The sequence below is a fragment of the Mustela nivalis genome (genome assembly GCF_964662115.1).
Source record: "Mustela nivalis genome assembly, chromosome: 2".
Lineage (NCBI taxonomy): Eukaryota > Metazoa > Chordata > Mammalia > Carnivora > Mustelidae > Mustela > Mustela nivalis.
The window spans coordinates 73,601,136-73,618,577 of NC_139021.1; the positions used below are offsets into that span (position 1 = coordinate 73,601,136).

Consider the following 17,442-nt stretch of genomic DNA (forward strand, 5'->3'; position numbering starts at 1 on the left):
AAGAGGAGAGAGGTTTGCAAGGCATTCCTCCAAACTATAGGGCCAACACTGCTTGTTTTTTGTTTTTGTTATGAGAAAGACTCACTTTATCAAGCTACTATTTGGTACCAAAGATATACTTTTTCTACGCTATTTCAGTGCCCACTTTTAATAGGAGAAACTTGAAAGCTTCTCTACTTAAAGCAATGAATTTAATTGCTATAAAATGGCACTTGGGAAAATGTTTTATATAAAAAATATTTTGACTTTAATAACTTCACAAATGCTCTTCTCATTTATCTCTATACCAATCCCCATCACTGTAATTCTTAAGAATATAAACTGTGCATTTTGAAAATGGAACAGGCACATCCAATTAGTTCTACAGTGCATTTATCTTTGGTAGTTGAGTTATAACTTTAAAAAAAATTCAGTTGAATGTATAATACTCCGAAATTAATTTGGATGTATGAAGATGCTTCTTCCCTTGGGACCCTTTGAAGACACTTGACTAACATATTAATAAGATCACATGAAACACTGAATAAGTCATTATAAGACTAAGTTGTTAAAAACAACATTTATTTAAGAGTTCATACAGAATAAAGTAATACTTTTGAAAGAGGCATTATGGTGGGACAAATAAATCAGGATTTAAGTATATATATATGTATTTTAAATATGTATTGTGTGTGTATAGATATTTAAATACACACAGTTATTCTATGGTTCACCAGGTTTGTGCCTCAGTAGATACATAAGAAAATAGACAATTCCTGTTGGAAATTCTTTTTTAATTCAAGTGCTTGATATCTGTACATCTAACTAAGTTGAGAAAAATTCACCAGAAATGTCTTGGGCCTTCAGCCTTCTGGACTAAGAAGTGTCACCAGAGCTAAGGAACATTTCTGGATATACCTCAGTGACATCTGTTATGGAAAAGAGGAAACCTTTGTAAAATGTTTCATATCTTTGGTCAATGATTTACCTATTGTCCATATATTGATAAATCAGTCACTTCTGAATTAACACTGAATTTCACTGACCAACTGCAATGTTAAAGAAGGAGAAAGAGAGAGCTACTATATTATAACAAAAGCCAGTGCCTATTAGAGACAATAGTGTAGTGCACACTTTTTTTTACACTTTCCACTTGTTACAGACACACACAAGTATCACACCTACATACTCTTCATAATGTTTCCCACACAATAAAAGATTTGCATAAGGTCAAGTTTCTTTTTTCCAATACTTTCAGCAACTGTTTTCTCAAAATTGTTTTCCCTCTAGAAAGTAATCTGGAATTAAAGGGTTTCTTCTTTTTTTTGCAGAAATCCTGTTCAGAGGTCCCTTTCATCACCTGCATCATATTAATTTCACCTAGGTTCCCTGCTGCTGGTGTGCATCTCAGCCAGGCAGACAAAGGGCAGCAGTTGGAATGAACATCATTCACTCAGGGAGTTCAACCAGGAAAAGGAGAAGACATGACGGGCTGGCTCAGAATCAGCTCCGTTCCCACTCCCTGAAGCTGCGGCCTGTACCTGGAGGGGAGGGTCCTCAAATCCAATCTGCAACAGAAGAAAATCTGGATCAGAGGAAGAAGAGCCTAGTCCTTTTGGGTTGGTCCAGTCACTTTTCTACTTGGGAGAAAGGATAATAATAATAATTATTATATAGAACATAATTATTATTAGGGATGGAAAGCAAGCTCAGGCTGTCTTGGCTACGGCCAAGAGCCATGAAAATAATTCACACTCATGATCCCAAAAGGGGCAGCAGTAATGCATGCAGTGGAGGGAAGTTCTTGGGAAAGGGTCCAGACTATTTTTTTTTTAAGTTCACATATATATGATTTACTAAGCCAAAAGTGGCATTGAACTAATAGGAACTTGTGTTTAGAAAAGTCCTCAGTGTACAACATGATGACTATAGTTAACACCGCTGTCTGACATATTTGAAAGTTGTTAAGGAGATCCTAAGTGTTTTCATCACAAGGGAAAAAAACACACTTTTTTCTTTTTGGCATCTATATGAGTTGGTGGATGTTAACTAAACTTACTGTGGTCATCATTTCATAATATATGTTAAGTCAAATCACTTACACTTTAAACTTATACAGTGCTGTATATTATATATTTATATGTAAATAGTATATTTTTTGCAAAGCGGCAAGCTTAGTTTTGAACAAATCGTGAATGAAAGGACTTTTTTTTTCTCTAGGCAATAACATCTAATGACATCAAAATTTCTAAAGAGATATCTATTTTTTATATAGATAGCTCCATAAAAGGTATCTATCCTTTATAGATACCAGACAGATACCATTGTGATTTTGAAGTAATTGACCAATCTAATCTCGTAAGTGAAATTAATTTTTATTGTTTTGAGTTGAAAAAATAATGATGAAATGGGAGACAATCATACAGGAGTCTTGCTGAAATGCAATTTGATGTGTATACTCAGACTCCTTACATTTAAAGGTACTTTGACAAACACAGCTCTTCCTAGAGCTACGGAAGATGGCCTAACAAATTCTGATGACTTCACTGGTAAAATTATCCTGCGGGATTAGAATGGCACTGATTTCAAAGCAATGAGGTAGGCACATGCATTCAATGCAGAAGCCCGGGGTGATTTTGTGAAGCTGCTGCATGAATGGACGATAGAAAGCTGACATGACAAAGCAGAATTTTGGTAAGTACGCTGTGTTGTTGCCACTTAAAATAGTTTAGAGTGAAAATGAGTGCTTTTCCTGCACCTTCCCAGATTTTACCGTAAATATGTGTTTTAGGGTAATGTTTCAAGTTCAGTAAAATTGTCCCAAGTCTTTATGGTTCGGGGATTTTCCTTCCACCTGCCATGTTGTTCCTTAATAGAAAGTTTAGAAAGGCCATGAAATCATACTCAGTTACAGTAGAATAAAATCAAAGCAAGTAGTTTTCCATGAAGGAACAGTTGAGACATCAAGTGAAATTGGGCTTTTTTTTTTTTTTAAAGGCTACTATTATGCTATTAGATTCTATTTGGTAATGGGTTAGATACCTCTGTGTCCTTGAAGTTGATGTGGAAAAAACAACCTGACAGAACCCTGTGCCCTTTTATGGACATCAAACTATTTTCTTCCCCACTGTAGTCACCTTACTCTAACTAATCCTAAACAAAACAAAACAAACAAATAACAAAAAAAAAAAAAAAAAGAAACCAAAATAAAACAAAATAAAAAACCACCAAATAAACCCCCAATCCAAGTGATCTGGGCATATCAGTGAGCTGTGGAAGACCTTTTTCTAACCACAATTTTATAGAAGTGAATACTGAATTCTGCCTAAAAATACAGACCACGAGTGTGCATTTTGTAGCCTCTTTTTCTTGAAAGCAGACCCTAATCTAGAGGAATCTTCCATGACAGCTGTTCTGAACTATGTAAAGGGCAAAACTAGTAGCGTAAGGTATTTTCTGTAGAGGGATATAATCTTTGCAAAACTGCTGGTGGCTAACAAACCATTTGATACTGCCTTTGGGATTTGTATATATTTTTGTGCTTTTCTGTACTTGAGAAGAAAATCTGTCTTCCATTGAAAAAGTTCTAGCTGTTAGGACCTTGACAGCTTTCAAAACTTGCTATCAAGTAGTTTAGGTTGCTCCTTTAACATTCCTTGTGTTTTCGTGCAGCTATTAGATTTCCTTCTAAATGATATGGACAGATGCTGTCTTTCAGAGAAGAAAAGCCAGTGTCTGAGTGGTTGCCAAGAGCAGAGATTTATCCTGAGTATTTTCAGGTGGATACACCATCTTCTTGGTCTTGTTTATGTAAAACTGGGGACCCACCAACCATCTCAGCAAAGATGTTTTATGCCAAGACGTTGAGCCTGGCATAGAATCCTAGACTAGCCACTTACTAAGCTGTATGACTTGGATAAGTCAGTTAACCTCTGACTTAAAAAACTAAGGTTTTTCTTTTTGTAAAAAGAGATGAGACCCTATCTCACAAGGCTGTTGTAAGTACTGAATAAATAAATACATCTAAAGCACTTGGCACATGCCTCACTTACATTAAGTGTTTTTAAAATGTGCATTTCCTCCTTCCCTCTTCACCCCTTCCTTCTCCTCCTCCTTTCTTTCCTTTCTTATGTTAGTGAAGAGGCTCCCCTACCATGCAGAATCACCTGGGGACAGCTAATGAGGAACTATATACAAGAGCAGTGACCCCTCCCCCCCCCCCCCCGTGAGGAAAAATGATTATATTTGCAATCATCTTGTCAGAATTGGTTATTATAGGATTTAATTCCTGTGGCATACTGTAATCATGATTATCTATGATCTATCCAGTGTAACTCCAAGTAGCCCAACTTTATATATGGCTCTTTCCTAAAGGAAGAATGAGTTAAAGATTTAGAAACCTCATCTCTATATGAATACAGCCCACTAAATCATAAGCAGACCTTTTTCCTATAGCTGTCCTCAAATAGAATTGTATATATGTATTCCTTTAGGTAGTTTTCCAAATGCTCCTCTATCACAGGAAATGCTATTTCTTGGGAATACAGGTGTTCCATGGAGCTGAACAAAGGATAGAACATGACAAGCACTGAAATTCCCTACCTGCTTTTGTGTTTGTCCTGAATTTCAATCTACTTTGAGATGTATAAAAAGATGAAGAAAGGATTATTAGTCCCTTATTACACTAAACTTTACACATTTTTCTCCAGTAACCAAACTTACAACCATCACCTACCACTCTGCTGTATCACTATGGGGCTTCAGATTATTTGAGAAATGAATTTTAGGCATAAAATAAAAGCAGGAAATGGATTAGGGGGGCAGCCTTTTCCCTGTTTCAACTGCGAGATACAGTTCAGTCAAGATCCACAAAAGACCGTAGAGGGGAGTGATATACATTTGCTTAGGAGGAAGGCTATCTTCTTAGATGAACTTGACCAGGAATGCCAGGTATTCATGAATCAGATCCACGCAGAAATAAAATACTTTACTTGGATTTTTTCCCTGTTACTATCAATTTTTTTTTGAGAAGAAAAAAATTAATGTCAGATTATGATACAAGGTTCTTACTCCATCAAAGAGTAGGGCGATGAGAGGTTTTTCCACCCAAAGCTTCATAATGTGTTGGCATCATCCTTATCAAGTGAGGTCATCTAGAATCATTGCTTATTGATGGGGATCAAGGAGCATGCATTCTTCCAGAAGCCTGTGGACATCTGTCTCTGTGCACAGGACCGTTCCAGGTTATGGACTGTGTTCACTTGGTCTGAACTGTGTGGCTTGAGTGGTATCTTGATACAAACTTGAATTAGTTGCAACATTAAAAAATCAGGTGCAAGGATGTGGAGAAAGAGAAGCCCTTGTGCGCTGTTGGTAGGATTGTAAAATGGTGCAGCTGGTATGGAAAACAGTGGGGCACTGCCTCAAAAAATTAAACATAGAATTACCACATAAGCCAGCAAGTCCACCTTTGGGCATATCTCCAAAAGAGTTGAAAGCAGAGACTCATATGCACACCTATGTTCACAGGAGCACTATGTTCACAGCCAAGAGTGGAAGCAACCCAAGTGTTCATCAATGGATGGACTGGATAACTAAAATGTAGCATATACATATAATAGGATATTATTCAGCTTCATAAAGGAAGAAAATTCTGACACATGCTACAACATGGATGAACCTTGAGGACATTATGCTAAGTGAAATAAACCGGTCACAAAATGACAAATATTCTGTGATTCCACTTACAGAATACAAGAAGAATCTAGAGTAGTCAGACTCATAGAAACACAAAGTAGGATGGAGGTTGCCAGGGATTGGGGGAAGGGGTAGAATGGGGAGTTGTTTTTTAATGGATACAGAGTTTCAGTTTTGCCAGATTAAAAATTCTGGAGATTGGTTGTGCAACAATGTGAATATACTAAGACTACTGAACTGTATGCTCAGAAATGGTTAAGATGGTAATTTTTATGTTATGTGGGTTTTACCACAATTAGAAATTAAGAAAATAAATAGGAGACTTCGAATTAAAATCTGGATATGTGGGTTCTCTTGTCAAAGCAGAAATACAGCAGTCCAGCACCTGCATGGAGAACCCCCACTCTCTGTCCCCTTGGATTGGGTATGCTCTCTCTCTCTCTCTCTCTCTCTCTCTCCTGATTTCCATCATGCTCACTACTCCCTTTTGCCTCCTTTGCTGCAAGGCTGGTTTCAGTGGCCCCCCCTTTTTTTTGTGCTTATATAGTTGCTATGCTCAGATTAAAGAGGAAGGCAAATTAAATCTTGTATTTATGCTTTTATTAACATTTTTCTTTTACCTGGCTTGCTTTTGCATTAATGTTACCTTTGTGGTCTCTAAAGACACACAAACCTGTTGCTCTTAAGCGAAGGCTAGTTTTTAGTAGGAAAGCGTCAATGAAAAGAGCATGAAATGCTCAATGGAGTCTTTGGCTTGATTTTTTTTTTTTTTGAAAATTTTATTTATTTGACAACACAAGTAGGCAGAGCCATAGGCAGAGGAAGAAGGAGAAGCAGGCTCCCTACTGAGCAGAGAGCCCCATGAGGGGCTTAATCCCAGGACCCCAGGATCATAACCTGAGCCCTAACCCACTGTGACTCCCAGGTGCCTCTCTTTGGCTTGATTTTCATGCTAAACGTGATTTTTTTCCTTTTTTTAAGCCAGCATGCTTCTTGTAGCAAGATTCTTGACAAAGCATGAAACTGCCTTCAGTGCTCAACTGAAGCCAGATGTGTCTGTCCCTGGGCACTTAGCAGAGGGGATCTAACTGGTGCAGTTTAGTGAAATACTCTTAGCCTAGCATGGAGGCAACAGCAGCAGCCCCTTTACCGAAATACATCCTATACCACATGAACCACTGGACCCAAACCACACAGATGCGTTCCTGATAGTCACTCTCACACAAGTCACATTTAAGAGGGAAAATATTTTTTTTAGTTGGCCCAAGTGAAAAGCTGGGCTCTCTGATCAGTAACCAGTGCCCTCAGGCTCCTTCAAGGCTGCCCAGAGACTCCAGGAGGCGCCTGCATCTGCTTTTCCCCAAATGATCATTCTTTCTACCACTGATGATCCTGGTCTGTTATTTACCTGCCTGTGTTCCATTTCCTCACCTTGTCCAGGTGATAGTAAGGTATCTGATCAACTGAATGACAACTGAGACATTAATGGATGCTGATGGCTTAATGTACACCCCTGCCACATAGCATGGGAATGTCCATGTCTTATTCTGAGGGACAACTATGGTGAACATGGGAGCCACTGTGTCAGACCATTGAAGGGATGTTGGGGTCAGTGAGAAAATTTGTGTCCAAGCCCCAACCCTTGGGCTTCCATCACCTCTCTGCTGCTGTGTATGCCAATCACAAATTCAACCTGAAAGAAGGATCTGGTTATTCCCACCTGTTAAATGCCAGTCCTCCTTGGCCAATTCAAAAGGACCCTTACCCATCTATAATGAAATCCATTTGCCTTAAAGCAATGTGGATAGAAGGGATAAGGCTAGACTTGAGGCTGCTGAGTAGGCAACCACCCTGTTTTTACTCTGAACCTGCTAGGCTGGGTCAGAGAATCAAGGTCAGAGGCTGGGAACAGGTATGAGTAGAATTGCTGAGGTCATGCCTAGAATGTTTAGTCAGAAAGACTAAACTCAAGCACTGGCCTGCTCCTTGCTTAGCATTCCTGAACTGTAGGTCCTTGGACAGCTTAAGCATTATGGATTCCAGACTGGAAAAGAGAATACGTCCAAGAACCTGAACCACGCATTGGTTTCTGAGGTATAACTAGGATGTGGTCTGTAATTCACAGCCGAGGGTCTAAGCCCTGGAAATTCTGCTGGGCAGGTCTTCTACCGTGGGTATTTCTTTCACAGGAATACAGATGTTTCCGCTTGGTGGTGGAGCAACTGAGATGCATTAGGAAGCACAGAGGTGTGTAAATATAGCACACTCTCTGTGAATGCTACAGGAAGAAGAAAATAGGTACACTCCAAAAGAGCTATAGAAGGAAAACACCCACCAAAAGCATTTTTTCTTGGGAGGATTTGCAGCTGTACACACTAAGTAAAGGAATGGGTGATGGGCGAGCCTGGGTGGCTCAGCTGGTTAAGGTTCCAACTCGATTTCAGCTCAGGTCATGATGTTGGGGCCCGGGAATCCAGCCCTGTGGGTGTCTTTGGACCCTGCACGTAGGGGGCTGTCTGCTGGAAAGTCTCTTTCTCTCTCCCTCTGTCCTTCCCCACCACACTCCTTCTCTCTTTCTCACTCTGTAAAACAAATCTTTTTTAAAAAGAAAAAGAAGTGGGTGAAGGGGTTTGATTTGGGAGCTTTGCTCCTTGTTAAGGGAAGGCCAGAAACCAGAGTGATTTCCTCAGACCTATGAAACAAGAAAAAACTAAATTTACCACTTTTTCTTAACCCAGAGTAAGATTTATGGTGTGTACTGTTTTGTTTTAAACATGGTATTTAGGCATTGTTGGGGTCGGGGTGGGGAGCAGGAAGAAGCTAAAACGTTGGTATCACAACCTGACAAACAAAAACCAGCCTTCTCTGATGTGGACCTGATGATTGTGTGTTCAACTGTAGAGTCTGTGTTCTCACCCACCCTGAAAGAAGTACTGAATTACAAAGAACTGCTCATTTGATCATTAATTCCTTCCAGACGGGAGCTTCTCCGCCTTGTGTTAGGCAACTAGGCCAAACAGGTCCTCTTCTAGAGTCTTGGGAGGCTGATGGTATTACCATCAGCCTCAGGCTCGAGGAGGCTAGGACCTTGCTCAAAGTAACGCTAATGAGAGTGCTGAGAGAGATTAAGAGTGACCACAAATCCAAAGAGAAAAGCAGCTGCTGTTGAGCGTGTGAGACTCACGGGAAGGGCCAATTCCAGCGCTGGAAGTCAGATTGAGAGAGGCAGGTTGGTCAGCAGTGTTGGGGTGTAACTAAGAACGAGGGTACACCGCCATTGCAACGGTCAGCCACACGCCTGCGAGCAGCGAGGCCTAAAAACGACCTCTCTGCCCCGTGAGTCCGTGCCAGTGCATCAAGAGCTGGGACTCAAAGCAGGGGAGCCCCTATTTTGGCTTAGTCGTCAACCCATGTAAAGTGGGGATTCACTCACTTTTCCTACACGCGAGCTTGGTGGAGGGTATATTGCACGCTAACAGCTCACACTCCGGGGCGGGGCAAGGTGGGGTGGGGCATGGTGGGGCGGGGCAATGTGGGGCGGGGCATGGTGGGGAGGGGCAAGGTGGGGCGGGGCAAGGGATCACTGGGCTCTAAGCTCCCGTCTCCTGTAAAATGTGCAAGTCTAACGATTCCTCCTGGACAGGGTTGTTTTGAACTTTGAACGAGAGAACGTCTGTGAAAGACTTTGTAAATGACAAAGCAAGGGACACACAGTAGTGACAGCCCTGTCACGCAGCATCGGTTTTTCAGATGCATCAACGTGGTGGTGGATTAATTCTTTGTGGATGGCAGTGGGAGAAAAGAAATCCCCAGTATGTGCAATACTAGCAAGGGTCTTGGGTTAAATTAGAATAATAAACAGTTTTAAGACACTGGAAGCAAAATTCAACTAGCTGTAAGAACTCCCCCAGAGAGCTTTCCCTGGAGGCTGCATTAATGTTTTCACGGAATTGTAGGGCTGTAGGCACAGGTTGCCAGGGGAAATGAGTTCATTATACTGCTTACACACAACATGTATTTCCCTCTTTCAAATGGATACATCCATTTTAGCTTCCTGTTAAAATAACCTTTACCAAGGATGCTATTTGATCCTGAGAAATAGAGCCTACAATTTTAGTATAGACATTTTTTGTCCTTTTAGAAAATCCCCCAACTTGACAGTAATTAGGAAGTCACTTTCCCAACAGGAAAAAAAAAAAAAAAAAAAGCCGGAAAAATAATTGCAATTGAAGAATACAAATGAAAAAGCATTAATAATGTTAATGTAATGGTCTCATTAAAACTTCCTTAAGAAAAATCTTACTCTCTCCTATAGTTTTTTTCTATGTAAAATGGACTGCATTTTATTATCATAACTTCTTATAACTGCTAGAGTTATTAAGTCCTGGATGGTGTTATGCAGTAAATATAGGCCAGTCCTGAGCCCTGATCAATTTTCTCTCTATTTTTAACAAGCTTAAATTCCAGCACAGGCAGGGTGCTGGCATATCAGCATTTTGTAAGCTTGAATCTCCTAATTTGTTAAAAAAAAAAAAAAAACCCACAAGCCAGTTGCTCTCAGTAGGGATTTCTGTCTGAAAATAATTTGACACCCTGAATCCCTCAATTAAATTTAGAGAACATAGTTAAATTTTCATTCATTTCAGTTTGTTTTGGAAAATTAAATAGATCATTTCAAAGAACATGGGGCCTGTAGTCACACTCATGGGAAATCATGTTCTTGGTCTCCTGCTTAATTTTTTAAAATGTTCTGTAATACCTTGGGAGATTAAATTCACTTGGAAAAGCAGTTTTCCAGCCCTCTAGCGACCAACATCTCTCACCTCTGTCTTCAGGTGGCAACTAGAATTAATATTTGCCCTGGAAATCAGAATCAATGGTTTGGTCTTAAAGATCATTTGCATGAAAATGATTTTATCTTTTTGCATGCGACAGCTGTGGAGACCCAGGATTCCACATGGTGCTTTTTCTTGGAACTTTGGCCTAATGTTCATCTTGGTTTAGGAAGATATGAATATCTTCTAGGAGACCAAATCTTGGAATGATGAGAAATTTGATAAGGTCTCAGATCTGAGGACACATATATTGGTTTCTGAGAACCTAGGAGATAAACCCTTCAAGAAGGGAAAAGACTCTGCGAGCCCCTACTTGTTAAACCATAGGCTTCCTTCCTTCCTTCCTTCCTGCCTTCCTTTCTTCCTCTTTCTTTTTTCTCCCTCCTTTCCCCTCCACCATTATCTCTCTCTGTCTCTCATGAAATGTTGTTTTTTTTTTTTTTTTTCCTCTGGGAGCACCTTTGTAATCTCACAAGGTAATATTTATAGTGCCTGGACTGGGGACTAAGATGGTATGGACTGATTTTCCTTGGTGTCACTTGCCCACTGGCATTGACTTCCTTTTGCTATTTTAAAGTAAAGAGCTCAAAGGTGTAGGGGACCAATGTGGTTCCTAGGTTCTGTGTCTGAACTCATGATATGCTAGATAGGAAGAATTTGGAAACACTTGAGACAGTTGAAAGGACCATGCACTTCTGCCTGTCAATACTTGGGTTGGGAATCTCAGATCTTCTTAGCCAAGAAGGCAGCTTGGTGCTGGAAGTCTCTGGCCCATGATAGGGTAGCCTCTGTCAATAATGTGAAAACTGGTTTAGATAATACAAGGAGTGAATTAGGGCCTAAGTGTATCATGAAAATATACAGAGACATTTGCTTATACAGCTAATTACATCAGAACTAAAAATAGGGCACCACAGCCCAGTGACAACCAGTCATTGAATCATAAAGTTCAGCCTAGTCACTTAAAAGCATTAGATATGTCGGCTATTTCAGTTCCTGAAATGCTTGGCCCTGTACATTGCTAGGGGCAGAAGGGGAGATGGGATTGTTGGATTGGGGCTATGAGGCCTATTGCCAGACACTTGCTACACCTTAAGGATTGTCAGCATCATTCTCCCCTAGCCTCTCCCCACCTGCCTTCTAACTTTGCTAAGTTACTTTAAAAGATAGTATATGTGTATGAGGACCCTCATACCCATTAAAGCAGGCAGATGCACACAAAAAAGAGAGATAGAAAACAATTTTGTTTTGCTTAACACTTATCTTGGGATAAATTCTTCAAGACAATGGAACAATGCTAAATATAAATGCACCTAAACAGAGTTTCAAATGCATGAGGTAAAAGTAATAGAATTGTGAGGATAAATACACAAACCAACAGTTATAATCAGAGATCTCAAACTTCTTCTCTCAGCAATTGATAACACAAGTCAACAGAAAATCAGTAAGGATATCATAGACTTGAAAAACATTATCAATTAGGGCGCCTGGGTGGCTCAGTGGGTTAAGCCTCTGCTTTCGGCTCAGGCTATGATCTCAGGGTCCTGGGATCAAGCCCCAAATCGGGCTCTCTGCTCAGTGGGGAGCCTGCTTCCCCCTCTCTCTCTGCCTGCCTCTCTGCCTACTTGTGATCTCTTTCTCTCTGTCAAATGAATAAATTTTTTAAAAATTCTTAAAAAAAAAAGAAAAACACTATCAATTAACTGACCTAGTTGACATTTATAGAACACTCACTCAACAACAGAAAATACAATGTTTTCAAGTGCACATGGAAAATCCACCAAGGTTGATCATATTCTGGGCTATAAAACATATCTTAAATTTAAAAGGACTGAGAATATATAAAGAGTATTTTCTCTCCACAACAGAATCAAACCAGAAATCAAACAGAAGGATATCTGGAATATCTCCAACTATGTCGAAAATAAACACTACTCATCTAAATAACTCATAGGTCAAAGAACAAATCTCAAGGTAAATTAGAAAATATTCTTAATTTCATAATTTCATTTATGAAAGTGAAAATACAACATACCAAATCTTGTGGGATGCAGTTAAAGCAGTAAGTAGAAGAAAATTTATAGCATTAATGCTTATATTAGAAAATAAGAAAGATTTCAAATCAATAATTCAAATTTTCACCCTAAGAATCTAGAAAGAGAAGTGAAAATTAAACCCAAAGTAAGCATAAGGATGAAAATAATAAGGAACAGAGATGAATGAAATAGAAAACTTGGGAAAAAAAGAGAGAGGGAAAACCAATAAAGCCAAATAAAACCAATAAATTAGAAGACTTACGTTACCTGATTTAGAGAATTCCATAAAGCTATAATAATCAAGACAGTGCCGGTATTGGTAGAGAGACAAACATACAGATTAATGGTTCAAGGTAGAGAATCTACAAATAGACCTGAACACATATGGTCATTGGAATTTCTACAAAGTCATCAAGGTAATTCACTGGGGGAAGGTGTTGGAACAAATAGTGTTGGAACAAATACCTATATGGAAAATAAGCAGACAAAAAAAAAAAATCCTTGATCCTTTTCTCACAATACAAAAATTAACTTAAAATGATCTTAGATCTAATTTAAGAGTTGAAACTATAAAAATCCTAGAAGAAAATGAGATAAAATCCTTGTAATTTTCTGAGGTAAGCAAAGATTTCTTGAGACACAAAAACCACAAAGCATAAAGGAAAAAAAATGACAAATTGAACTTCATCAAAACTAAAAATGGTTGCTTTTCAAAATATACTTAAGGACATGAAAAGGCAAGCCACATACTAGGAGAAAATATTTGCAAAACATGTTTGATAAGGGAGTTTTATCCAAAATAACATAAAGAACTTTTACAACTCTCCAATAAGATAAACAGCCCAAAGAAATAGGGCAATTGTGAACAGATACTCCATCAAAGAAAATATCAAAATGGTTCAGAAGCACATGAAAACATGCTAAACATCAGTAGTCATTGGGGGAAATGCAAATTAAATGACATAAAATACACATCCATTAGAATGGCTAACACATAAAGAAGATTGACACTGTGCCCACGGGGATGCAGGGAAGGGATTAACTGAACTGCAAAGGCACATGAGAGCACTTTGTAGACTGATGGAAATATTCTACATCTTAATTGTGTAGTAGCTATAGAAGGCTACATATTTGTCAAAACTGATTGAACTATAACACTTAGGTAGATTTTTAAGCCACATATTGCTCTTCTCTTCATTCATCTACTATTCTGTGATTAGCTCTACCGCGTACATTCTAAGAATTTGCTCTACTGGGCAGTGAGGTCTTTAAGTGCCCTCAGGTGGTCTTTAGAGTTGAGCCGTAATAGATTTTATGGAGTTTATGGCATCAAAAGGGGTAATTGCAGCTCTGTAAACATTCAGCTGAAAACGTGCCATGGAAGAGATTTGGGAGAGTTTGGGAAATGGACATTTATGGAAGAGCTTCAAGGCAGGATATATATTTTGAGAAATGCGATGGGCTGTCTATTTCACTGAGAAACTGTTACTATTGTCCGTTGGTGTACAGACTCGGGCCTGAGTCTGTAACCCTCCCAATGACATACTGAAACAATTTATAAAATGCTTAGTACTACATTTTTCACTCTCCACTGTGTAAATCAATGAATCTTTTTTTTTTTTTTTTGTAGTTACTTCATCTTCCCTGTGAGAAAACTGAGGCTCAAAGAAAATAAATGCCCAGAGTTGGTGCAGAGAAGTGGGAGGACAGGAACTAAGTCCTTTTTATTAATTTCATAGATCCTTCCAGTGCCTACCCAACCTGTTTGTCTATATTCAGACTTGAAGAATGGAATGTGAAGAGTAGCTATTCTATTCTTCAACAAATGGCTATGATATGGTAAAGCTTCTAGGTTCTCTTATAACTGTAGCTTCATACTCTGGTGAAATATGTGAGATGGAGTTCTTATAGAGGCAGAAATTTGCAGAGATCATAGTCAATGATCAATGTCAAAGTCCCTATTTCCAAAGCAACTGACTCTCATTGGGGTGTGTGTGGGGGCGGGGGGGGGGGGCAATGGGAGTTCCTCTGACCTTGAGGCAGCCAGCATGGTCCAGCTCAAGTATCAGCCAGAACAGCAGCCAACTTAATCCACCCAACAGGAAGACAATTCTCTGGAAATCCCTGTTCCCTGAACAGCTTCCTTTAAACACTTTGGACAAATCCTTCCACACAAGGCCACTAAACCTCTGTAGGGAGGGAGAAAGGGAAACAGGGAGGGTCTTTCATTGTTGCTGGTCCCACTTTGGAAAAATCTAACTGCCACATATATTCCCAATAAAATACTCAGTTGTCCATGAGTGTAGGTTGTGGGAATGGTCCTTGTCTTAACACTCAGGTGTAATTTGCATGTAAGTTGTATGAGAAGAGGAAGGGCAAAGGAGGGAAGCAGACTGGACTTGGAAATGGCCACAACAAGGCATGCCCAGGAGATGAGGCTCACAGAGACTGTTTTCCAAGGGCAGCTGACCCGCCTCTTTCCCACCTTATTACTGCCCTGTCCTCTAAGATTGACTAGGATGTGATGTCACTTTTTCAAAATAAATGTAAACCTTAATACCTAAGGTGGATCAAATGTTATTTCATCCAAACTCTCTTTGCATTGACTGAACATACAACAGTTACGGCCTAGAAAGGTGGAAACTTAGAAGGCAATTTTGCAGCTAAAGACCAGTTCATGTCCAGGGGCTTTCACGGGGGTTCCTGGGTGGAATAGAATGTTGCAGGATTCAAAGTGCCTCCTGCAGAAGAGTCTCTGTTCTGTGGGATTCAGTTTTGCCACAGGGATGAATCCAAACCTTGCTGAGAAATTTTTTTTTCAAGAATGGGTGGTGTGGGGGGGAGGCAACAGTGTTCCTCTGAATCCCAGGTGGCCACTGGTGGAGACTGCTGATATGTGGTTTTTGCCATGACCAGTTTCTAACATATAATCTGCCTGTGCAATTGGGTGTAGAGAGAAAGTACAGGAAAAAGTGGAGATTGTATGGTATCAGAAATCACAGGCAGCAAAGGCAAGGGCGGGTTTCACTGTGTGAATGGATGCGAAGAAGGCACTTGGAAACAGAACATTTGCCTTCTTAAAAGCCTGAAAGGGACTGACGTGAGTTTATGGATCAGTTGGTGAGCCTGAAATGCTTGAGATTCTCAGGCAACCTTATTCCCTGACACATAGTAAAGAGAGGTAAGACCACGGGGGAATCGAGGAGAACTTTTGTGTCACATCCTCATGTCCACGGAAAGGCTAATAATAAAGCATGGAATTCCCATAAGCTAACCTTGCATTGGACAAATATTAATTTAGTGAGTCGGGTTCTGAAGTGGTGAAAATGAAGCAGGCCTGCAAAAATCCTCAGGGGCCAGGAATCTGATACTCAGGCGAGGTCTCTATTGATCTGTCCATATTCTTTGCAATGGTGAATGCCAATCACCCTACTCCAGGGCACTCCCAACTGTCTCACCCTCATCTGAGCAGACAGGCATGTGAATGTCAGGGTACATGACATGGGCTCAGTGGATGGCAGGCAAGAAGCATGACTCTTCCCCCTGCAGCCTCAGAGAAGCATTACAAGAATATATGGCAACAAAACCCCAAACCTGAATTCTCAGAATATAAACTGAACTCTTCAGACAATTATTCAGATCCACAGTGATTCAGGATATTCCCGTAAAATACGGTGTTTTCTCTCTCCCTCATTTGCCCCATTGAGTCCATGGCCAACGCTTCTACCCACTGCTCTTCACCACAAATAATAAGCAGACTGTAAGGATGCTAGGAACACTCTAGGGTACACAGGTTTCTGGCTCACTATTAGACACCGGGGGCAGATCCTAGTCACCCATAGTTTCAGACATGACAGGGACCCATGGAGATCCTACCATCACTGCTGAACAGATAGCTAATGAGGCAGAAAGGAACTATGATGGGAGCTTCCAGAAGAGTCAATGTCACCCCAGGAAAAAGTCAATGAGCCAGAAATAGCTGAGGCCTTTCAGCACCAGTCACCCTGAATTGATTCTGAGCTACAGGCACAAGGAGCTGGGCCTCAGGTCCAACAGGGTCATTTACTCAAAAGAACATGAGGCTTGAATCTTTAAATATTTTTAAACTGATAATCTCCCAAAGGCTGTTAAAGGAGTAAGATGTCAGTTCCCATGCAAATCTTACAACAGTCATTAAGAAAAGACTTGGCTAGGAAAAGGAAAGGTTTTGGCTTTATGACTTTTCTTTGGTTCTCATTCTTTATGTCTGGTGGATGAATGTTGATCTTCTTGCTTTTTATTCATTCAGATCTCACCTGGCTGAGATCCCCCTGATGGTGCTACACCCAGGGTATCTTTCTGTCAGAGATCTCCTCTCTCAGGAAAGACCGTAAACTCTGAGGATTCAAAGAGGACTGAGAAGTCCCCCGGACCACCTGCCCACCAGTACAAGGATTGCCTGAGTATCTTTGGCAAGCCTCATCCAGCCCCATCCTGGGTGCCTCTGGTGTAAGTGTATGAAATGTAGCTTCTTAATCTATGGAAACCGTATATATTCCTAAACTCATCCTCCCTGTACTTTAAGAGCAGTGAATCCTCACAACACTTTTGAAACTGGCCTCCACTCGTGGCCATTCTGGAGGGTCCATTCTTAGTGGATTACTGAATAATTGCCCTCTGAGTCAGGATTCCCCTCCATGCAGGATTAGATAATGGAGCAATTCTCCTCAGGAAGGCACCTTGAGGTGATTGCATTGTAGGGAGCTTAAAGCCATGAGTATTATCTAGAATTTCAATCTTTTTCGATGGCTGAGCCTCAAAGTCGGGGAGAAATTGATCTCTGAGCCTATAGAGTAGGAACATTATGGAAGAAACTGCATGAGACGTTAGTGAAGGGAAAAGAAAATATTTCCTAC

At 40.2% G+C, this 17,442-nt stretch overlaps 1 protein-coding gene across 6 annotated transcripts in view; it reads right to left on the reverse strand.

The window, feature by feature from the left end:
• Positions 1-434: 434 nt before the first annotated feature.
• Positions 435-17,442, reverse strand: part of TRIM55 (tripartite motif containing 55) — a 54,460-nt gene continuing 37,452 nt past the window's right edge. For 3 of the 6 annotated variants that reach the window (XM_082719129.1, XM_082719125.1, XM_082719124.1), the window contains one exon: positions 1,421-1,547. In XM_082719129.1, coding sequence (XP_082575255.1) covers positions 1,442-1,547 — 106 coding nt within the window. In that variant the 3' untranslated portion in view covers positions 1,421-1,441. Of the gene's footprint in view, positions 1,548-2,752; positions 2,848-17,442 lie in introns of all 6 variants that reach the window. The other 3 variants (XM_082719126.1, XM_082719128.1, XM_082719127.1) reach the window with 3 other exon arrangements.